Source organism: Rhopalosiphum padi, chromosome 3 (assembly GCF_020882245.1).
Source record: "Rhopalosiphum padi isolate XX-2018 chromosome 3, ASM2088224v1, whole genome shotgun sequence".
Taxonomy (NCBI): Eukaryota; Metazoa; Arthropoda; class Insecta; order Hemiptera; family Aphididae; genus Rhopalosiphum; species Rhopalosiphum padi.
The window spans coordinates 53,245,936-53,271,471 of NC_083599.1; the positions used below are offsets into that span (position 1 = coordinate 53,245,936).

At 27.1% G+C, this 25,536-nt stretch overlaps 1 protein-coding gene and 1 pseudogene across 4 annotated transcripts in view; both read right to left on the reverse strand.

Moving 5' to 3' along the window:
* Positions 1 to 3,018: 3,018 nt before the first annotated feature.
* LOC132925183 (uncharacterized) lies at positions 3,019 to 8,681 on the reverse strand (annotated as a pseudogene).
* A 3,632-nt stretch (positions 8,682 to 12,313) lies between these two features.
* The window catches only part of LOC132928071 (calcium/calmodulin-dependent protein kinase type 1), a 346,565-nt gene continuing 333,342 nt past the window's right edge, over positions 12,314 to 25,536 (reverse strand). For all 4 annotated transcript variants that reach the window (XM_060992636.1, XM_060992635.1, XM_060992638.1 and 1 more), the window contains one exon: positions 12,314 to 15,887. In XM_060992636.1, coding sequence (XP_060848619.1) covers positions 15,817 to 15,887 — 71 coding nt within the window. In that variant the 3' untranslated portion in view covers positions 12,314 to 15,816. The remainder of the gene's footprint in view (positions 15,888 to 25,536) is intronic.

Here is a 25,536-nt window from a genome sequence, read left to right on the forward strand (position 1 = left end):
TTCAATAATTACAGTGTGTATCTAATGCTATAATTTCAACATTTTCTACAGTTAATCTATTTTAAATTGAAACAAAATAATTAAAATCGTTTATTGAAATTGTTTTTCATATATATGTATAATATTCGATATATATGGTACAAATTAAAAGGATATATATTCAATGAGCAATATTAATTCAGAATTCATAAGTGCCTACATTTTTTTAAATAGCACAAAATGTTTTACAAATATAATACCTTATATGGTTGAAAAACGTTGTTGAGAAAGCCACATTTAGAGCCTCTCCGTGAAAGAAAAAACAAATATCTATGAAGTAACATTGGAAGTGCTTTTATAGTATGAATTATTAATTTTATGATTGATTAATGTTTTAATAGTTATAATTTTTAAAATGGTTGGGAATTTTAGTGTAAACATATTATTTTTTTTTCAGACATTGAGAAACAATATGGATGAAATAAAAAACAATAAAGTTTCTTTTAACGTATAGTGCCCATTACTGATAACGATAAAGAAGCTGTGAAGAATTCTTTAAAACAATATTTTTTTCGTGACAAACCTTTATCCGCGAGCTTAGGGTTAATAGAAGAAGAATCAGTAATACAATTTGAAAACGTTTGCATTGATTTATTACAATTTGGTGAGTTGATAGGAATGTAGGATTATTGTTAATATTTATACATATATATTTACTGACTGTAGTAAGATTACTTTAGTATAAGAAATAGGATATTATAGAATGTGTAGTTAAACAATTCTATCAGTTATAACCATTGATCAATACTTATACCTTATACCAACAGTTTGTGTGTTCGGAAACGGAAAAAGATCAAAATAATTGATCTAATAATTATCATTTTGGTTACATATAAGTTGTTTCTCAAATACGTAATTGTGTATTTGTGTCCAGTAGAAACTTAAGTACCTGTGACATTGAACATGTTTATTGTTTATGAATTTTATTTATATAGTATGAATAACACTGATGTGTAATATATTTTTATTTAGTAAATTATAATTTATTTATTATTGATATTTGTTTAAAATATAAATTAACTAAAGTAGGTAAATAAAAGGTTAAATATAAATTGTCTTTAAGGAATTGTAAATTTAAGTACCGCGCACTAAAATAAGAAATAATACGATTTATTTTGATTTTGGGAGTATCGTTTATGACATTCACTGCAGAAACAGGTGATAATAGGGATAATAGGTCCCGTTTTGAATAGCACAGTGTGCAGAGGTGACAAAATAAAGCAATACAGTGACAATAGAATAATGATAAAAGTTTAAAATATAATTAGATCATGATGACTATTTTAGAAAAAACTGAACGAGACATTTATTTATTTGATTGTTTAATAAATATGTATATAGGTATTAATATTAAAAAGTTTCTATCGATGTTATTTATTTAAACGTTCAATTTAATCAAATATTTTAATTTCGTCAACGCCCGTTGCGTATTTTATTGAAATAAAAATATAAGAAATCTTGACCAATTAATAATAAACCTTATTATTTCTTTTTTTTTAATCTGGCCACATAATTGCGTAACTACAAAACAATAAGCATCGTTGATCGTTAAAATAATATTTTAAACAAAATACAATTTTGAATTTTTGTTCAGTCAATTTCTGATGGTCAATTGGAAATGTTCACACTTTCACTTTTTATTAAAGTTTTTTAATTTTAAATATTTAGTTTAATGTTTTAACTTATCATACTAAACTCCTTGCACATATTATTATTATTAAGTTTAATTACATGGTTCACCACGTCAACTCACTGTTGGTCAGGTCGTATAAAATTTGTTCAGTAATCGAACGGCATGCGGCGCTAACGTGGTTTGGTCAGGACTCTTGCCGATGTAATTATTAACTTAGCTTATCATTTAATAATTTTTACACAAATTACATTTTGAACATAACAATTTGGCAAATTTTCATCATTTTAGCTGATTATTTTGGTTTTGAACATTTGCCTATTTAAACTAATAACTATATTTATTGTTTAAACATTATCAAAATATATTTTTCTGATAGTCCAGGTTGTTGTGAATAGTAAAATAAAATAATATAATAATATAATAATAACATATAACATATAATTTTTGTTATAGTACTATGCTTATTTTATTTTCAATGATTTTTAACATAAATATATTGCAACTATCGCCCGGGGACTGCTGGGTGGCTGTGGTTTCGCTAATCTCGCTAATCTCGTTTATGAGCTGCTTCCCGGAAGAACCGTGAGAGATACGACGAAAATTATAAGAAATTAAATTGATCCCCGTATGGAACTGCGTAAGTTGTATAATTTTGATTTTTCGAAAACGTGTTATTTAGATTTTTTAAAAACAATCGTATACGTCAAATGGGTTTTAAAAAATAATAATACTAATAATAATGTAATGTTTTGAATCGAAAACAGAGTATTGTACATCGGTAAATGAATAATGTGTTTCGAAACTGACATCAAAAATTGTCAACATTATTCAAAATGTGCAGGAGTACATTTTGAACGCTTTAGCAAACACTATTTATATGCATATTATGTATATATTTTATATAGCTGAATTACCCGTCGTTGCAGCCGGGTTTAAGTATAAAAAAATGTCTACAGCCCAACTTTAACCGGACGGCCGCAGACCAAGACTGACGATTAATTTTAATAGGTATATAATAAAAAATAATAATAATTTTAATAGGTATATAATTTTATTATATTTCTATCAGCGTGAATAACCACCTGAAAATTAGTATTATTTTGACTTGCATTATCTATTGTGGTTTTTAACTCTCGATTATACTTTTTTTCAGTATGCAGCATATTTTGTAGCTGTTTGACTAATGCTTGTTTAACTTCTGGATAAAGAGAGCATCTAAGTTGAACTTCTTTTTCATCTTCGTCAACAAAATATATTTGTAAAAATTGTGGGTTTTCCTGAGTATTTGGAATCAAACTGCCGTACAAATGGTAGACTTGGCCTTGCACTTTAAATGTTGGCATACATTAACCTTCTTCAACAATCTGTTTAGCACCAAACGAAGTCATTTGAAAACAACTATTATATTTCCTAGTACGATTAATGAAGTGATCATGATCAGGATGGTCTCCCTCAAGTAAACTGCGTAATGGTTCTGGGGGCGGCTGTAAGCGATCGAGTTGTGTTTTACCTATAGCACATACCAGGAGTTTCGCCTTTCCACTCGAGAGCGTTACAAAAATTACATTTTTGGTTCATAGTGCCAATGTTATTTTTATAATAAATTGTGGGATTATATACTAGACCAGATAATTTCTTAATTTTCCATTTGCGTAAATTAATTTTAGTCGGAAACCCTAAAGTTTCTTGGTGTTTGATTGCTTTGTACTTTGTTATAGCTTTCTTAACTTTGTTGATTCGGGTTTTATCTGTATATCTAGCACGGCGACGTTTCTTACTTTTTTTATTAATTTAATTTTTATTTTTCTTACTATTTTCTGTGACACTAACATTATTAAAAATAGATAAATCGCCTTCTGAAGTAGTAATTAAATTTACTGCAACATTATGAATATTAGGAATAGATAAATAAACATTAAAATGACCACTATTATTATTTCCAGTTAGACGCAATCTTTTTACTGGGAATGTATCTACACCAAATTTAGCATAAAGATTATTATTATAATAAATTTGAAATGAAAATGGGAAAATATTTCCAGCTGCAACCAATTCGCAATAACCACCGTAGACAGCAGGATTGACCATTTCACAAACATAAGCTTCAGCAGTGGAAAAGTTGTCACCATTTGAATTGTAAGACATAGTAATAAAGTTATTCTAATTATCAGACACATACGAAACAATTGTATTTCGGATCTCCTGACATCTTTCTTGAGTGTTAAACAAATGAAATGATATTGAACGGAAAAGGAAGGCACCATCACCGATAATTGGTACAACTATTTGAGGTGTTAACATTCCATTGACAAAAATGTCTTCAATCGATGACATTTAAAAAAAAAAATATTCAAACAATTAAATTGAATAAATATAATATTTTAAATAATTTTCCAACGTGTTCCGGGTAATATTTATACCTAAAATGTGATATACCAGCTATGTATAATGTACAGCTAGAGGCTCAAGGCTTATTTTTCACTAAAAATTACGTATTATAATAATAGATATATTGGTCAATATTTTACGTCATAAGTTTAGCGGTTGCAGCCGTGCTATTATATATTACTAAAACACATACAATGTATGATGAATAATGTAATAAAAATATATAACGTATTGTAATAATAGGTATATTTGTGTGTTAATATTTTACGTCATATATTTAGCGGTTGAAACCGTGTTATAATACTCATTAGTAAAATACATATAATGTGTATCAGAACGTATCAGTAGAGACTCGTGAGTAAGTCAGTAGACAAATGAACTGTCGTAAAGACTGTGAATAGTGTAAATGGTGTAAATGATATAGGAAACGCCGCGACGGCATGGTGGATCGTAACACGTTTATTGCATATCGCTAAGAAATGTATTATTATTTTTCGATAATGCAATATTTGTTTAATTTTTATTCTGTGTTTTCTATACAACTCAATATATATATTAAGCCTTTACAGCCAGTTATAATGTCACAGAATAAATGAATAATAATATTATCACAGTATCACAGGACACAGACAACGGAGTACGAATCGCGATACACGGCATAAAATAACATATTATTATCGTTATTGTCGGGTATTTTTCGGCTTTCGCGCATACGTTCGTATTATTCTGTATTCGTAATCCTGCAGGCAGCACCGTAGCGGTTGCGAAATGCACTTAAATATGTAATATGTTTTTTTTTTTTTTTTGATATTTTTAGTATCATAGCAACTGATTAGAAAAAATAACAAACAATTATTAAACAATTAAAAATACTTGAAATTTTGTACAGAGGTTCCTTAAGCAATGTAGGGGTGCACTAATAATTAACTTTATCGGGCTGATTTGTGAATCTAAACCATCCAGGGCGTCACCTAAACGCATACAAAAAAATTCATACAAATCGGTCCAGCCGTTTAGGAGTTCAGTGACATACACACGTACAGTAGAATTATATAATATATATAAAGATAATACATACAATTAACCGGTGCACAGGTGATGGGTGCTATATGCAAAAGTGGCGGTCACTTGTGCACACACTGGTGCAATGTCACTTCAAAAATTTAAAAAAAAGTACATTTATTTTGGTAAAAATACCATGTGTAAATAAATACAAAATGTTGTTAATATGTAGGAAACATATTAACACAGATAACAAATTAAATTAACTATGCTACTAATCAATTAGATTGCATTAGCTCAAACCATAAAATATATTATATAAATTAATATTAAATTAAAAAAATCATAAACATAATATATTAGCCCATATTATTTTCAAAAAAAGAGTACAATTTTATGTACTTAACACTATTGTTAAGGACACTAGGACACTAAGATATCGAATATTATATCGAAACACGTTTTTTACAAAACAAAATATATATACATAAAAACGCGTAACCATGACGTAAAAACTGGTTGAGGAGCATAATATATACATGATACTAAAATAAACATAACTATATAAATATTATATTTGTATATTATTTTCATATCGTAATATTTGTAGTTCAAATTATTAAATACCTAAATCATACGTCATACATAAGTATAATATATATAAAGCAATAATTGTAATATTTAACGAATATGGTTTTTAAATATTTATTAAAAACGCCATTATTTAACATTGATATTTATTTATATTTAATAATAGTTGAATTTAAGTATAGGGTATACACAATATTTTATAAATATATCCTAAATATTGTACTAGAAATAATATTTGTTTGTTGAGTCATTTGTTCTTGAATATCTTTTGGTTCGCGAAATTAGGCGATGGACATTTTTGGCCAAAATGGGCCTATGGAATTGGGTTATTTCATGGTGTAGTGCCGAAACCATGTACACTTTGTTAATATGCTACCATGTCACGGGGCTTGTAACTTACCAGAATAGTCGATAAAACAACAACATTGGTAGTTCTGCACATTGGGCATTTTGCTGTCGGTAAATGTTGGGTGCATTTCTTACACGTCATGAATGCGTGGCCACAGGGAATTATTACAAATGGATCCTTATAATATTGGTCGATGTCCTATTATTCTGCATGCACACCATGTCGCGTCATCGCGTCGTTGTTGTCGCACTTGCGCCACTGAAGAACTAGATAATATTGAGTTTAAAATTTAAATCACATGTACCTACATTTAGTAGTTAAGAGCGGTACAGTCGTTGTCAGTTGATAAATTGAGATGGCGGCGACGCGATAACGAAAAACCAGGGGATCTCTATACTTGAATATTATTACCGAAAATATATCAAAAATAGTCGTAAAACATTTTAAAACTGATTTTACTTTATTAATTTAATAAAATCAAATATTCTGATAATATTCTTTTATTTATAATAAAAAAATTTTAAAACTATTTTTTTTTTTTAAATATAAAATTCTGTTCTGTTAATTGTTTTGTTACCTAGCAACGCACTAAAACACGATAAAACTGCAGTTTACATATTATGTCAAGAAATATCGTGATAGTTATATTTAAGACCAGATTAAGGACCTATTTGGCATCGGAGCTGAAATTTCATACATGCCATTTCGATAAAACATTCTTTACAAAGCTGCTCGTTATGGTCGCAAGAAAATAAATTTTCTAGCTATTTTAAAAATTGACAATTTTGTATTATAAAATTATTAATATATGTAATTTATATCAATAAAACTACTAATTATAGTATAATAAAAGTTAATACTTCATATTACATTAGTTTAGAATGTTTAGATACAAATTTTAAAATTTTAAATTTATTAACAGTATACGAAAAAAAGTTATATAAAATGAACAGTAAATAAAAATTACAGTACAATTTTACAATAAGTATATTGTAGTGGGCCAACAAATGGTTGTCAAAAAGGTCGTGTCGAATGAAGAAAAATGGCAAAATATTTCTAAGTGTTTAATTAATTGAAAATTATTCTAAGTCCAAATGACAAGATTCTGATGTAGACTGGCGTGAAGGTGCTTGTGCTAACTCTGGTAAAATCACGTCTGCCGGAGGTCCTCTCCAGGGCCCCCTTATATAGTCGGTGTCCCCCGCCTACTACTTATGTTGTGACTATTAAGTTTCATTTGGTCAATTATCCCTCATCGTTTGGACCGTGACGGAACCGGCTCCATCATAATCAATCGTCAAAAGTTTTTAGTGGTGTCGTACAGTCCAACCAGATTTATCATAGAATATTGATTGCACCGTGTGTTGTTAAATAGATTTACATAGGCACATATCCATTCCTATCGCTACATTACAAGAATTAGCATGTGGCTCACATGAATTGAGATGACTATTTATTTTTTTATCATTAACTTATCTATTATAATTTAAAATATCCGCTGGATTTCGAGTTATCCCTAGAAAATAATTTAACTCGAGCAATATGGCACACTCAAATCTCTATTTATGGACATATCTAACAAGAATCTTTTTGTTACGGATATTATTCTTAAAATCCTATCATCCTCGTAGGGTACTAAAATTAACATATTGGCAGTGACTATGTAGTAGTCATAACAATTAGTAAAATTGTGCCAATCTCCTTGTTCCGGATTTATATGACATTGTATTTCAATGTTTAGAGAAATTTCTGTGCTTAACAGTTAACTCCATCCATTATGTTTATTAATCTGTGTTTTGTTTGATAATTAATTGATTATTCAATTTTAATTTTCTGAAAAATGAAATTTTTATGTTTTTATAGTAAATTTATTAAAAGTATTTTACCTATCAAATTTTCATATCTTTGTTTACGTATTAAAAAGTCGAAAATACATTTCGTGTACTTGACATCCACTTTTGGATCATGCGCGTACGTAATTGTATGCTTCTTTTTACAAATCGTGTCGTGTGTTTCTACCAAGCTAATTAGGCGTCCCGTTTTCTCAAATGTTCCTGTATCTACTTCGTATATCATTTGTTTTTTAATTTTTCAAATTGAATAGTAACATTTTTACTAAAAAGCTTATCATACGAGTAACATGTTGTATTTAATATATAAATAATAGTATTTATAATCAATGATATTGGGCATTGTGTCAATTCTAATCTGTAAATCTGTTCAAAATATTCCTATCAGTGTCCGTTCCATATACCACTGTTACATTTTCTTTATTGCCTCTCAAAATATAGTTCTCAATAAATGATGGCGTTAAATTGTCCCTTGTTGAATTAATAAGGCTCTGTCTAAATTGGTATAGATAAGCTAAGCATCTTGCAACTCCGTTTTACATCTAAATACTCTTTTGATTTCTTTTATAGCCACTTTCAACTCTTGGCCCCCCATAGGTCTCGCTTCTTCGTTGAGAGTTAACAATAAAGGTCTACCTTCAAGTTTGCGAATTTTGAATCTATCTAGGCTATTTGATATAGCTCCAGAGATTACCACCATGCTTGTCTTATCCACCATCGAGAATTCAAATCCATTATTATGAACTTATGTGTCTCTTTTCTGTGTGAAAATATTTATATTTGCTAAAATGTTTTATATAAAGCAATATTGCCTTAAGCTTGTATACATTATGCCAAACTTTAAGTACTATTATTTTAATTACACTATGCTTATGTTTAATTTATCTTACAAATACTTCTATTTATCTCAAAATTTATTCTACGCATATCTATCCTTAAGTGGTGAGTCCACGTAAAACGTACTTTGACTTCTCGGTACATTATCATTAATTGTTGTCATTTGTTGGAGGCCTAAAGCTCTTACAGTGGTCAAATTACATGTATATGGTATATATATATATATTTGAAGAATAGCAAAAATAATGAAAATACTATCAATCCTATTATTACATACATTAGATATGAATTGTTTTTAGCACTTTATACTCCCGATTGTCTCAATATCTCCTCATCTATCATATTTTCTACTTCATCCAGGGAGTGTGCCATTCAAGTTTATGCGAATCGAATTTCGTTCTTTGCATTTTAATATTTTGTACTCTAATAAGTTTTGTTGGTAATTTACTTACTCCTATTTTCGGAATGAAATTAATATAATGTTTCGACTTTATTTCTCTAGTTGGATTTAGTACTATGATCTCTGCATATGCTCTACATTCTTGATTTAATTTTATTAGACCTTGATTTTTAATTTGCACTATATACGGTTCTTTATTCCCTTGACAGGTAATTGTTAATGTATTGGCTGTAAAATAAATATATATGTTGTAAATATCCAAGCGTTTGCGTATTTTAGTTTATGAAATATATCTTTCGACATTACTATATCTCCTGCTTCAAATGTTTGTGGTAAAAGGTCCAGGTTTTTAAATAATGAATAATTTATAATAATTTTTGATCTTATCTGGCCATTTATAGATAATACCCTAAAATAAACTTCACGTAGCACTTTATTTTCCTTATAATTTCTGTACAAATATCTAAATCAGTAATTTATTTTATATTTGTCATTATTAAATTAATAAAATAATTATCGTTCTCAGTATCATTAATGTTATTCGAATCTTTAATAGGTAATCTAGATAAGGCATCTGAATTACCAATATTCACCCCATTAATACATTCGATTTTATATGAATAACCTGATAAAAGCACTGCATATCGCTGAAGCCTATGTGCAGCCATAACTGGTATCCCTTTATTTTCTCCAAAAACACTCACCAACGGTTTGTGATCAGTTTCTTGAAATGAATTGTCGCCCAAAAAAATATTGGTGGAAAATACCTAACAGCGAAAACTATAGCCAAAGCTTTTTTATCGATTTGTGCGTACTATTTTTTCACAATCTGTGTTAACGTACGAGACGCAAAAGCAATAGGGTTTTCAGTTTAACATGTATAATCCTTTATGTGTAGAAATTGTGGTTAATTCTTTACTTTCTTCTTAGAGTAATAACTGTTGATAGGCTTGGCATAATCTAATGTATGAAATACAATGGCTCCCTGGAATGAACGTTGTAGGTAGATCAGCTTTAATTAATCGTGGTACATTTAAAAAAAATTCTAGGAATCTACTTAAAAACATAAAAAGTTGACCGTTGTTCAACTAAAGGAAGAATTCACTAATTATGTACATCTGAATATTATATTAAGTTATTATTAAATATTTAAATACAATAGGTATTATTTACTTTTGAAATGACATATATTTTTACGTATTTCTATAATCGACTACATAGTTGGTACCTAGTTAATTTAATTTACTCATAATTAATTATGTACACCTATAGTATATTAATTTGATTAATATTATTAATATAAATAATAACCATTCAAATCATTGCTTGGGAAGTTGGGAATTTTGAATAGTATTGCTTTTTATACAAATATCGAAATAGCTAATAAAGTATAATATAAATAATGGTTCTCATTTTTATTTTTATTTATATATTGTATTCTAATGCTGTAATTATAGGTTATAGGTTATAGCTAAAAATTTTCTTTTAAAAAATAAATGGTCAGGTACACGTAACAGGTATATGATTAAATTATACCAATTTATACTAACTACCTATTAATAAATAATAGTCATATGGTACTTAAATTAAACATGGGTAGGTACATAGCCTTAATAAGTAGCTATCATTACTAAATAGGCCTCAAATATTTTTTTCAAAAAGGGATGAATGTACCAAAAATTAAAAAGATCATTACCTAATGACACTGTTGGTTGATTTAAGTAATGTTTTAGATCAGTGGTTCTCAAACTGTGGTACGCGGAGGGCCATTTTTTGATAATAAACCTAGCTATTTAATTCATATTTTATTTTAAAAAACTAATAAATAAAAAATAATTATACTGTAGTTGTAGTATTTTACTGCCTTATTATTAAAAAAAAAAAAAATGTATTTAACTGTATAATTTGGATTTTGGATCGTTCTTTTTTTAGTCATTAGTGGTACGTAAAAAAAAAGTTTAAGAACCGCTGTTTTAGATCATTACATGACTGAGTGCAATAGTGTAGCTAATAAATGAGGACTATTTGAATAATGTAAATAAACTAATTGTAAATACAAATAGTATTCAAATCACAAGGTAACAAAAACAAGTTCAGTTATAAAGGCTGATTCTTAGGAGCCATGTAGTATATAAAAACAATTTACAATAGTGTACACAAAGATTTTATCTATGAACATATTATACAGGTACAAGAGCCCCATAACATTTTTTGCACCAGTGCCCTACAAAACCTAGTTGCGGCACTGATAATATGTAACTAATTTAAAGACGAAGAAATTCCACTTGGAGGTCTTTACGCTTATTTGAACTTCTTGTCGTTATTGTATAATGTATATAATATTATTAATTAACTTTATCGTTAAATACATGTAACAGATAGCTTAGATAAAAATGGCATTAAAAAAAATTCATGTAAATATCCAATTAAAATGTAGCTTTATGATAAACTTAATTTTTTAATTAACTTAAAAACTACAATTTTATTTATATAAATAAAATTTTTTATAATTTTAATAAATTTATTTTTATCTATAAAAATATTTTGATCACGTCTAGAAAATATTATTATAATTATTTAATAAAAATATAGATTTTGTTGAAAATCGGTGTTGTGTAAATAGTTTCATTTTTTATAATTATTTTTAGTTTCACTCAAATACTTGAATATTTTAAAAAGTACTATGCATTTTTTACCTTTGACAAAATAAATATTTTAAAGTACCAATAACATTTTCCATTAGAAGCTTAAAGCCGACAACTTAACCCTTTTTACTGCTCCTGGCGTCAGGGCCAGATATAGAAAAAACTATACAATATTATGCAATAGTAATTTCATTTAAATGTAAAATATTGATTTCAAAATAAAGCTGAATGTATTAAATATATTCAGCACAAATAGGTATTTATGAATTTTAATACCAAAGAGCCTATGTTCTATGGGTATAACTAAAACGTAAGGTATATTTTGTTTCGGTTACCTAAAACATTTATATCGAATAACTTATAACTAGTGTAAAATAATCAGCAATATTGGTGAGTATATCTAACCGCTTCAGTACTTATATTATAAATAATTGATAAGTTTATTTAAGTAGCCTCAGCCCATCACAACAATCATCTAAATAGGTGTTATAAACATATTATGGTGTTATTAATTGCTGCATGAATGCATGATACATAGTAGATAGATAAAAAAAAAAAATAATAAAATATATACGCTCATTTGTAGTCAACTAAATTTATTGCACTAAAATTTAAATAACATAATAATAATTTTTGAAAAAAATATTGTAAACTACATTTAAATATGTTTCGAAGAACATTTAATATTATTATTACTCGTACATATAGAGTGTTATATTATTTGTATTACTATAACATATAAAAAAAAAATCATATATATAATTAAAGTATAACAAAATTTAAATTAGATGTTTACTAATAATTGTAATAAAAATAAGACTTAATATTTAAAACATAACATACACAATGTTATGACGACTGTATTATAATATGAATTATGATCCGATAAAACTTTACGCTATTATTAATAATTGTTATTACAACTTTATAGTGACTCACGACATGTTTACAATTTTTTTTTCTGTTTTACGGTAAATGATAACGTCATATTAAAATATATTACATTTATAGGTATTAATATAACATCAAGTAGTAATTATATTATTTATTGTAGTTGTATGATAGATAAATATACTTTATTATTATTGTTATTATTACTACCAGTGGCATGCTCTTCCAGGGGGGGGGGCTTTGGTTTATTGATTTTTAGTTGAGTTGGTTATAAATAAATTTCCCTTTTGATGTACGACTAACGATGGAATATTATTATGATTAACTATAGCACCTGCAGGTAAATGCAAGAATATACATGTTTTTTGAATTGTCAAAAATGTATATCCTCCCTCCGCCCTTTTCAAAAAATCTGAGCACGCCAATGAGCGTGATCGGATAGCTTGTACTTTTAACATAGGTAACATGTCGTATGGTCACGCCGAGTTTTATTAAAATTTTATAGTAAATTATGTCAATTACACGACGATAAACTTAAGTATTTTAATCGTATTTTCATCGGATGGTCGCATTGAAACGGTAAGAAAAGAAAAACCCATCTAGCGTATTATACTAATATTATATATTATTATACGTAACAGAGTTATCACAACAGCAATTGGTAAGATAAAATCCTAAAGAATCAATATAAAATATGTTTTAATATTGTGCGTAGTAAAATAAAAAGCGCGTTCTTTTACAACACGTCGAACTAAACAACAACAACAACAACAACAATAATAATAATATACATAATATACATAATATGAATACGAATAAAATATAATATAATATTGTGTTATTATTATTATTGTTAGTCATTAATGTTAATTGATATTATTGTAATAATTTGTCGTCGTAGCAATAATAATAATAATAATTATAACGAAGTATCGACAACGAGATGTTATTAGATTTTTACTTTATATTATAATATCATATGTGTGAATAATATAATATGCTACCTATATAGTGACATGTGACCATATTTAAAAAAATAATAGTATACGTAATATTATCACTTTTGCGTGTTAACGTTTATTCGGAACACGCGATTTTTGTAAAGGACAAGGAAATAAGCGCCAAAATATTACAGTACAATATAAATTATTGGTGTATTATATTTTGATAATTTCGTCAACAGGCGGTTATTATTATAAATATTTATAATATTGCAGTAAACGACTCGCTCGCCTCGCGGTTAAGAATTTTAAAATCGAATGATATCCTCCTAATTCAACATCGGTCAATATACTTATATCAGCCTAATACGCCTACGGAAAAATTGATCGTGTCCGAGTTACAGATAGTCTATCGAATGTTTTGAAGGGGTGTGGCAGTATATTATACCTATTCGAATAGTTGACGCTCGCTGGCGGCTATTTATTTAACATGTTATTATATTATTTTCCTAAGCGGTTCCTGTATTATAGCGAGCGAGATTCATTTTGCGAACGTATTTGAGCAACATGTACAATTATTAATTACTTATGTTATAGTCATCCATCAGAAAACAATAATCAAGATGTGATCCGTAATAGTTTTTTTTGTTTTTTTTTTGAAAATCTAATGCAATTTGTTGCTCACTTTTCGTGTACCCGCGTATAATATACAATACAATTATATTTTATAATTGGCTGTCTGAACGATTTCTATGTTTTTGATGAACCTTGAGCGTGGTTTAATATAAATAAAATTTTAATAATAATAATAATCAAAATTTTTTTACACGAAACTGTAGTAAATACAACGATCAGTGGGTGCAATATGTATACCTAGTTTTTAATAACTGTATAGTTTATTTAATGTACACGTCATCATTTTATTATGCAGTAGTCCGAAGTACAAAATCATTACGATGACAACGATAATAATAATAATAATAATAACGTAAATTTCGCTAGTGAGTTTTATTTTTTGAAAATAGTAATTATGATAATACTAATAATAATAATAATAATTAAAAGTTCTAATAAAGTTAACAACAAAATTGTAACGTTAGAACGATAATATATTAAATAATTATGTTGTATACATTATACAATAATTAAACATAATAATAAAATAGAAGCGGGAGTTTTTTTTGTATTTATAATTAATATTGTACCTATTTAAAATTAAATTAAATTAAAATTGTATTCGTCAAATGTTGTTATTCAAAAATCGAAAGTACTTTAAAATATATAACGCGCCTGTCTGAACTAGTTATTAGACGCTGTAATAATATTATATTGTATTATCACTTGTCGAACATATATTTTACAACTTTTCATTAATATTAATTGAGTATTTGCTTTCAGCGTATTATTGAAGTATAAAGTGTGCAAACTTCATATGTAAATATATTAAACAATGCCGGATGCCGTTTTACTCGAAAAATGTATACGTAGGTATTGATAATAGATATTATTTTGAATCTGTAGTAAAAATGTTACCGAAAAGACATGGCGCGTTGTATTGGCATGATATAGGTACGTTTCGATTTATAATAATCACATTTACTAATAAATGTGTGTGTGTGTGTGTATTTAGTCTAATGTCTTTATTTTTTTTTTTTAATGTTATTGTTAATATTTGTATAATTCTACACGTTTTTATAATTTTTTCAATTTTATCAAACAATGTCAAAGTTATCATGATGAGCAAAAATATCTGATTTACGGCAAAGTGTGTAAATTAAGTTCGCGTATATTTTTATGTTATTATATTATAATTTATAATATATATATATATATGTATAATATACATATAGGTACATAATATTAATGACCCTATATATGGTATTATGTACATACATACGCTAACAAATTATACAATTTATAAGTACACTTACGTAATATCATAATATATACCTATAGTATATTGTCTCTCTTTTATGATTTAATACATTTGTATATAAACGAATTGATTAGGTGACGGGTACTGGGTATAGAGTTTATATTTTATCGATATAGAAGAGATATGTGTAGAATTATTCTCGTTAACAAAAAATAAAATAAAAGATAAAATAATGATATTTAAAAATTAGAAGAGTAATAATAATAATTATGATAATATAATAATATGAAAGTAAAACGAGAAATTCTTAGAGTCTGTTGGATTCGGTCATTCCGTTGACCACACAGTCCTGGTTGTCCATTCTCGCATCCTGGCTAATTCCTGCTCCGCTGTTCAAGGCCATTTTTTTCATCTGTCGCACCACCGTTGTCGCGTGGTATGCTTGCTGCAATCAGTAAACATAGAATGAGTGGATTAGACACGGTTATCGATTGTAATGAGTAATAATTAATCAAACATCGAATTTGAATACAGTTCAATTTCAAAAATATCCGAAAACGATTCTTAATATAACCTAGAAAGAAGGCAAATTAGTTCGAATTTTTTTTACAGAATTGATTTTGGTCTAGAGTATTATTATAGATCTGTAACAGTAAAAAATACATTGTCCCAAATCACATTTAAAACTAGCACTAATAATGGTTCACCACTCATACAACGAAAAAATATAAGATCACACCTTTTCGAAAATCTGCCATCTAATTTCCTCAAAAAATACCAATCCCATTTAATACTTATTGGTTATACAAAGTTACGTCGTTACGTCCTAAGTCTGGACTACAAATTTTCCACGTTCAAAATATTTATGCAACACGAAAAATATAAAATATAATAATACTGAAATCCGATAACTGAAAATTGGTATACGATAAAATTGTTCAGTAAATCATTACTGAATTGGACATAGATCACCATATCTGTAAGTGTGTATATACCGATGTAATTACATTAGTATTTTATAGTTGATATTATTTAACGAATAAAGAAACACTACAGTGAATAAAAATGTTATAGGTACTACATAGTATATAATAATATGTACCTACCTATATAGAAACACAAACATTGCAATGATTGATAAGGTAGACTTATATAACTAAAATACAATGTAAATTTGTAGTTATAACACATATATAATATAATATTTGTTTTTATATAAACAAGGCATAAATAAAACATGTGAAACTACGCACTATATATTATTGTATAAACTATAAGGTACACTATAGGCAATATTACTATGTAATACTATTTACTAATTACTACATTCATCGCAAAACGACCTAGTTAATCAGACATGCAAGATTATGCTTTTCTATTAAAAGCTAATTTTTGTCTCGCTTTTACGGAGAAAATTGTTTCGGAAAAGTCACCGGGTAACACGACGATAATCTTAAAATATTCATGTAATATAACCCACTTAATTGATCGAACTAAGTTAAAAACTTATCAAGAAATATTGTGTTATACGCGAGTGTTCGTTTCATAGTTTAGAAGTTACACCTACAACTTGTTTCGAATATTATAATATTATAATATAATAAAGTAAATCATATTTTAAAAGTTAAAGTATTAATTTATATTTTACTCTCGTTGAGAGGGGAAATTACTGGATGAGAACAATAATGGCACTTTAATATTTAACCAGAACCAGATATTATTCTCGTAAACATTTTAATCAGTCGTTAAATATTCATCATAATACATCATATGCCCGTTAGTACAAACGGTTCAAATTATCGAATAAGACTATAACGCATTTTGTTGTGGATTGTTATAAATTAATGATTTGGTGAGTGACCGCCAAAAAAAAAAAAGTTGAATATAACATACAAAATTATAAATAAAATATTATGTAAATACATTGAATAATATTATAAACGGGCACGTATAAAATATCGTTCAAAGGAATTCAATTTAAAACTATATAAACGTATATGAAAACACGTTTTATGTGATTTTTGAAATGTGATATGTGTTTTAAAGTAGGTACTTGTATAAAACTGAAACCCTTTTTCGGAAAACCGAAAAATGTACAGCTTATTCTCTTGACATTTTTAGTATTTTTAATCCTATCCAACACTCAATGACTGCTGTTTCCTTTTTAGAACAAGGACTACTCATAATATTAATATGTTTGAATGATTGTAGTTATTTTTAATCAATAAACAACGAGTTGGGTAAGGATTGCGTTATATATTGCAGTAGCGTACTTGTCCGGAGGGTGACTCAAGGGAGTGGCTTAGCAGCCGACGGAAATTCAAATAAATAAACAGCATCATTTGATATGTCGTTTTTCAAGTATCAAGATTTGAACGTTATCTTTGATTATACTCGTATATTTGGTTCTCTGTAAGTAGTACGCCAGATAAAATATCTATTATAATATAATCTGCAAAATATAATTTTATTTTAATAGACATATTTGAAGAAAATGATTAAAGTATACTTTATTATGTATACAAAGTAAAATAAAAAAATGTAAGCCAATTGAAATCAAAGGTACTTTGTGTATAAATGAGTAATATTTAATTTAATAATAAAATATGTAAACATTTTTCATGTTTTATGGACTATATAACTTAAATAGCTCGGTAAATTTCAATGACTGAAATCGAAAGCGTGGCGAAGAATATATATGTAATTTCGTTTACTTTCATTGTGAAAAATTACATGTTGTTTTTTATAATTTCGTGCAAATTTAAATGTGCACTTATCTATCGGTGGTGAAAATTACAAGCACTAAAAATGACACAAATACTATCTTCCCCAAAAATGTATATTAGGTAAGTAAGTAGGTATATTGATTTTTAGTTTATAAGAAAATTATATAAATAAGTAATCTTAATAAATAATAAATTATCCAATTACGAGCACTGCACAGAATAGGTACTAATTATTATTTATAATAATATACAATTAATAATGTGTAATAGGTACATAATACTGGATTTTCGTTTTACATTTAAAGGTCGAGATGTAGCTAAAACTGTATAGGCATACGAATGCCAAAATAGTATATTTCCGGGTGACCTACGGCACCGATAGCCGTAGGTATACATAAAAAATTTATATTTTGTACCCAGGAGGTATCTACTACCTATATGGGCTATATGTACAATGTACATAATACTGTAAACAGCATCGGCGTGTATTTGTGTACATAACAAGTGTTATGGCAGTATAATACGAATTAAATACGACGTGAGTTTACATATACATAATATATTATAATACAGATAGTGGGTCACCGTGGTAAATCAATAAATATTACATTTAAATTTAAATAATAGGTACTTATTACATTGGTTTTTAAAAACAAAACAATAAAACATTTTGTTGACCTAGTCGCCCAATACCCAAAACCAGGATAAAAAAGTGTCAAAATTATTTTTTTCTCCGCAGAGCCTATTAATTTTACAACTCCGGATCTCTTAATTAAAAATAAATTCTTAACACATATAGTAAATATTATGGTATACGTGATTGATTACAACACGTTGCAAACTTGTAACAACGTTAAAGATTATACATAATTTATGGTTAATATGCGTTACACGTTTTACATAATTTAGTATACTGTCTATACTAATAATTTATGTAAGTAATTACTAATTATAATACATCACCTACAATCATCGATCCACGTTGATAATATCCGTGCGAATATTATAAAATTTAAAGTCAACGAAGTTAAAATATTTTATATTATATGCTATTACTGTAATATTAAAGTTTATATTTAATATTTATACACAAACAAATACAGGATAATTATCTGAATACTATAGGTATAATTTCCATTTTATCCTTCAATAATGTAATTTTTTTTTAAACACTGAGACCATATTTCTTGCAAGGTGTTAATTTTACATAGTTTTTATTCAAGAATTTTTTTTTCTACTGAAATTTGATAGACAGATAAAAAATTTTAAAAATTTCAATGCATCTAAATTATAATTTGAATGAGAAGTTCCAGAGTTATTAATATTTAAATACCTAAAAATATTTAGTTTAGTACTAATTTTATCTTAGTTATTCAAATTTAATATTTCTTATAGGAATTGCTCATTCAAATTTCGATTTAGATGAATCAATATTTAAAAAAAATAAAAAAATAAAATAAAAATGTACTTAACAATTTGTAGTTAAAAAAATGAAGAGGGTGGTATTTGTTAGAAAAATAGAAGTTTTTACCATCACAGTTGGTAGAGAGTAAATAGTAAAAAATATGTTCATTAATGCCATACAATTTTGTATACGTATTAATTCAGTTTAAAGTTAAAAATCTGAAATTGGAGGGGGGCTACATTATAATTTTAGTACATTACAGATACAATTTGATAAAAATATTAACAATTTTATTTATATTTATTATATTTAATTTACGGATTAAAAGACATATGAAATATTTATGTATAAATACATTATATAATATACAAAATTTCAAAAGAGAAGGGGACCGTATGTGACTTCTCTTTATATAGGTGTTTGAGCATTTAGATTTTCATGGGCGCGGTCTGTTTTCCTTTTAGATCCAAGAGACCGATTTCGATTTACATCCAGATATAAGAAACAAATTAAAACCACGGAGTTTAACTATGGAATGAAATCAAAAATATTTCTTTTTAAATTTTAATATATAATCATTAAATTTATGTATAAAACTCTGAAATTATGAGGAATATGTGTAGGTATATAAGTATAACTATTATCAGTATTATCTATATTATATTACACCTGTCTTTTATAAATGATGTATATCATAATTTGTTTTATTTGAAATATAAATATTGTAAATACTAAATAATATAAACTAATTGATAACTAAAAAGATATTTATATACGATTAATATACATTTTTTTCATCAAAAGTTAAATTATTATTACAATGTAATATTGTAATTTGTACATAGGTACCTATTTGTTTAATATTTTATTTGATAAATCTATATTATCGTATGTTTGCCAACAAAATACCACGATTTAATAATGTAATTAATCGTAATGTTATGTAACAGTATATTATATTCAATTTGTGGATTTTAATAAATTTATTTATTTTTAACAGTGTGCAGGTTTAGATTCGAAAACAACATACACGCTACGCACCCAAATAGCCTATACATTGCGCCGGCCAACGAATACAAATATTAATATATTATTATAAATACTAAAAAAATATCGATAATAAACCGTCACTGTCGTTGTTTAAACAAGAAATGTTACAATCATAACTCGGTTTTATTTCGCATTTCAAAATCAGAAACTTACGTATTATATGAATGCATAATCCCGATACGTTTGAATATATTATAAATTTGTTATTATATTGTTCTGGTAGAATAAATATCGAATTTATTTTCAATTGTCCCAGTTTTGTGTATTACACAGTTTTTCGTTTCAATTGAGAGGACTTCAATTCATCAGGGGTCTGCCTTCTCTAATTTAAAATGTAAAATCACATTTCAACTTTGGACGTTTGATCTCTTGTGACAAATTGCTGGTTACTTAATGAAATTCGTAAAATTTAAATTATATATATATTATACATAAACCTCATAAACGTTAACAATAGGTCGAACACTGACTGCGTGTAGTTGAAAATACTTTTGGTGGTAATTGCTATTCGAGGATCTGATATAATGTAATGAAAATAATTAAAACATAATGTGATTAATTTTATATCTACCTACTGACATTAACAGTAACGTTTGACATTAGAATTTACGGCGTACGGTAGATTACAAAATTCGTTGTTATAGAACAACTATTTGGATAGGAAATTATTTTTATTCTAGTTTTTCGCAAGATAATTATATTTACGAAAATAGTAATATTATAATATAATTTTGCATAGTATACAACAAATAGGCATCATGTCATACTACACAAAATAGAAATGGAATTTCGATGTATTTTTATTTTATTTTGGAAGCATATAAACATAACACACCAAGAGCAGGAATTAAATGATATTGAAAAATTTCATGCAACTTTGTTGTTATTCATTATTGTTTTTCGATTTCTTAAAAATATTTTATGGTCAACTTCAATTCAACTTTTTATATGATATGTTTGAAAAATTTTTAATTTAAACTTTTTGGCTTTTGATGGTATACGAGTAAATGGACTGTCAGGATATTTGGTTGTCTTATCGTGATATTTGTCGTATATTCCGACCCATTTACTAATTTTTAAGAAACACTAAACTGGTTAGGTTATAATCCATTAACCCATTCAGATTAATCAAAAATATAAATAAAAAAAAAATTCACGTGAAATAATTATGTATCTCTTGTATATTAATACTTTCATAAAACTATATTTCAAAACCTCTAATTTTAAAAACACTGTATCGACAGAAAAAAACACATGGCAAAACAGAAACACAATGTAATAATAAAATAAGTAATATAATTTTATTAGATGACATACTATAAGAATGTTGATGAATTTGCTGTTGAAATTATGATGAAAGTATTTTTAACGTGATATTGTTAGACGGAAAAAAATTCATTTTAAGCTAACAAACACGCATACCTTACTGGAATTGCTGTTGGCATCGCACAGATGACGCCACTATATTATTATTTATGTCGACCACACTACGCCGAAAGTGCGTGTTTTTAATTTTGCTTACAAAGTTTTGGCAGCCGTGATACGATTATTCATTTATTAAACGAACTCGGTAGTAAACTTGATTTCAATAATAAGCCGTGCGTAACAGTAATTTGATAAAGTTTTGAGTCTGTGTGACGGTCTAGCGAAATTCGGTTGCCACGTCGGATTAATCGGATTTGTTGTGTATAGTTACACATAGGAACCCCACGTGACCTAGTGTGCCAATTTATACACAAATTACGTACTCTATGTTTTATACAAAGCGATACATTTGACGGTTTTAGATCTATTTGCAAGTCAACTTTTGTGTTTTTGAAAGATAAAAAATGTACACAGTTAGTAGAAGGCACTAGAAGGTGCTTATAAGTTACAACGCTACAATTTTATAAAAAAATAAAATTTTTACTATTAACTTTTTTTTATAGTAATTTTTTATTTCACAATTTGGAGTATGATATATTTTTTCAAAAGTCAACATTTTTATTGATTATCACCAAATATTGATAAGCATTTAAGAATTTTAAAGTTTAGATAAATGGAGTAACGGCCACTGTCCATAATTGCTGAAGGGTGCCCCATATTATATAGTTATTATAATTGGTGAAGGAAGTTAATTGCGTAAACAGAAATATCAATGCTGGGATAGTACTTAATTTTCTTTTATTTGTAAACTCTAAAATACAAAAATAATAGTAATAGTTATCTAACTACTATAATTATATAAATAATGATATTTTTTTTAAAACCCGAAGGATTGGACTTGGTAGGAAAAGAAGATCAGTGCTTTTTTAATGATTTTTTTTACATTATGACATTTATATAATAGTCATGTAAGCATGTAAGCGTAATAAGAATACTATAATATGTAATACAACCGATGTATGTCTTATCCATACACAGTCTGGTATAAATTATCAATTAGTAAAAAATATGAATGTAGTTGAAGAAATACGATTGATAATTTGAAGTATTATTAAATATTTGTATTAAATTATTATTTATTACGAATCCATATTTGGCACAATGAAACGATACGCAAAAATTAGCATACGATTAAGAGCCATAAATAAGTACAGAAGTATATATCATATTATACTTATTAATATCAAATAGAACGTTGTTTTGAAAATGTTTATTGTTATTATGTTTTATCATAAAAAATAATGGACATATAATTTTGTCTTTAGACCGAAATTGGAATCAAACAGTATAGCGTTATAGTCACGTACTTCAATTATGCTGCAAGAAATATGTTTTATTAGTAATAGTTGTTCTATTTTATAACTTAATAGAAGTTTCACAATTTTATCTGCACTATCGTCATCACCTACGGGTATATTTTCTTGTTTAATTTACGTGGATAGAATGGTTTTCGTCGGAGAAAGAGAAAAGGAGAAATATTGCTTCCTCCTAAACTCCATCTATTATTACTTAAATTCCTTGTATTGTTGTTATTATTATGTTGAGTTTAGTACTTTTTGGAGTAAATAATATGGTAAAAACATGCGGTGTTTATGGTAGTAATAAGAAAGTATTCGCACAGAATATTATCCCATGTACGTACCTATTTTATCGTACGAGCAAAAGTTTAGCGTGTTCGTTCGTGTATAGAATTTATGAATTTGTAGCGAGCAACGATTTCGAAACTTATTGAGATTTAACAATGCACTCGAAGTTAATAAAATCAATCTGCAAATATACTTTCGTACATAATTTTTCGCTAAAATGATTTTCTATCTCGTTAAAAAAAATAAAAAATAAATATACAAAATAAATGTTGGAAAAATCCCGTCGTTGGGTTATTTTTGTTATAATTAAATCAAGCACATCATTAAAAAAAACTCACGAAATATACATATATTCTATGGAACCACAAAAAATAACGGTTGAATACAACTTTAAAGTTGAAATCTCTAAGCATGCTTTAATGCGCATAATTAAATTTTGTTCTATGAATTCGTTTGTGATCTTTTATCTTGGACACAATAAACCCACTAATCAATATTGTTATATTGAGTTCGCTTATGTGTAGGTACGATATTTATCTTTACAAATATAGAATTCGTAAAAAAAAAAAAAAAAATCGTAACCGTCTACTATAACATAATAAGGGTGCTATTTATACATTATATGCTGTACTGTATATAATACGGCATTTGAGTTGTTTTTTCATTAAAGTATCAAGAACTTTATCACTATAGTCTATAACAATATTATTAAAAATAAAACTCGTACACGCTCTAAGGCAGAAACTGGAAACAAAACTTTTTTATTTACGTTCGATACGGTCGTTTATCTACACGATAATATATGTGAGGTACATATATAGGTAATTATACATGCAACCCTTGGGGGTATTTGTGTATAATCGCGCGGAAGACAAACTATATCATATAATTAATCTCACGGTTCGGTTACCAAAATACGCCTTTAGAGTTAAGAGACACCACTACCTGCTCTTCAAGGGCTTTACAATATTTAGGCAAATTTAATGAAATTCTAAGAACATTTAAATATGTTTAAACACTAATTTAAATTAACTTAAAAGTGGTCCCACGACAATATCAATTTTGTTTGTAATTATGGTTACACGCCAAAACTATACGGGTTCAAGACTCAAAAGTGACAAAACTGATGAAAGTCGTAACGTAGTTACGTATACTTTAAAAAGTGGATGATATAGATTTTGCAGTGTTGTTTTAATTTTAATACGAGGGCAATATCAACAAATTCAAAGTTAAAGTTTTTAAATTTTTGAGGCGAAAATTTGGTTTCTCGATTAACATTAAAACCCGAGTCGTTGTTTTTGCTTTCTCGAAACGGTTATAGTTTAACTGTGCGTGTTGATATAGGTACATATTTTAAAAAGGGATTAAATAATTGACTTTAAGGAAATAGTTGCCACATCATTTTTTTTTAAAAGTTATGAGATAAATTTATAAAAGGCAATTCAAAATATTAAAAAATTATTTGTTACGAATTTACGATCAAACTAAAATTGTATATTTAAGTACCAAGTATTGGTATCTAATATCTGTCAACAAAAATTTAAATTATTCTGTTTTTGACAAATAACACAAGTATCTATATGTGAAAAACCCATTAAGTATACTAAAACAAAGTAATATCCTTAAAATATTCAAAAACTTTCAATCATATTCAAAGATATGTAATGTAAAAATCCACGATCTATTCTCTGTACTTTAAAACGCTAAGTGTATAATACTCGTATTAATTTGAAATGTGTCACGTTACATGCCTACGTTCAATATGGATAGGTATTTAAATGACGTTCCGAGCCATGCCCTCACCAAAAGATTATACTTAAAACTCAGACTAAGACTGACAGTTTTTGCATGGCTTATTCTTAAAACTATATGTACCTATGTGCACATATCATAGAACTTTAT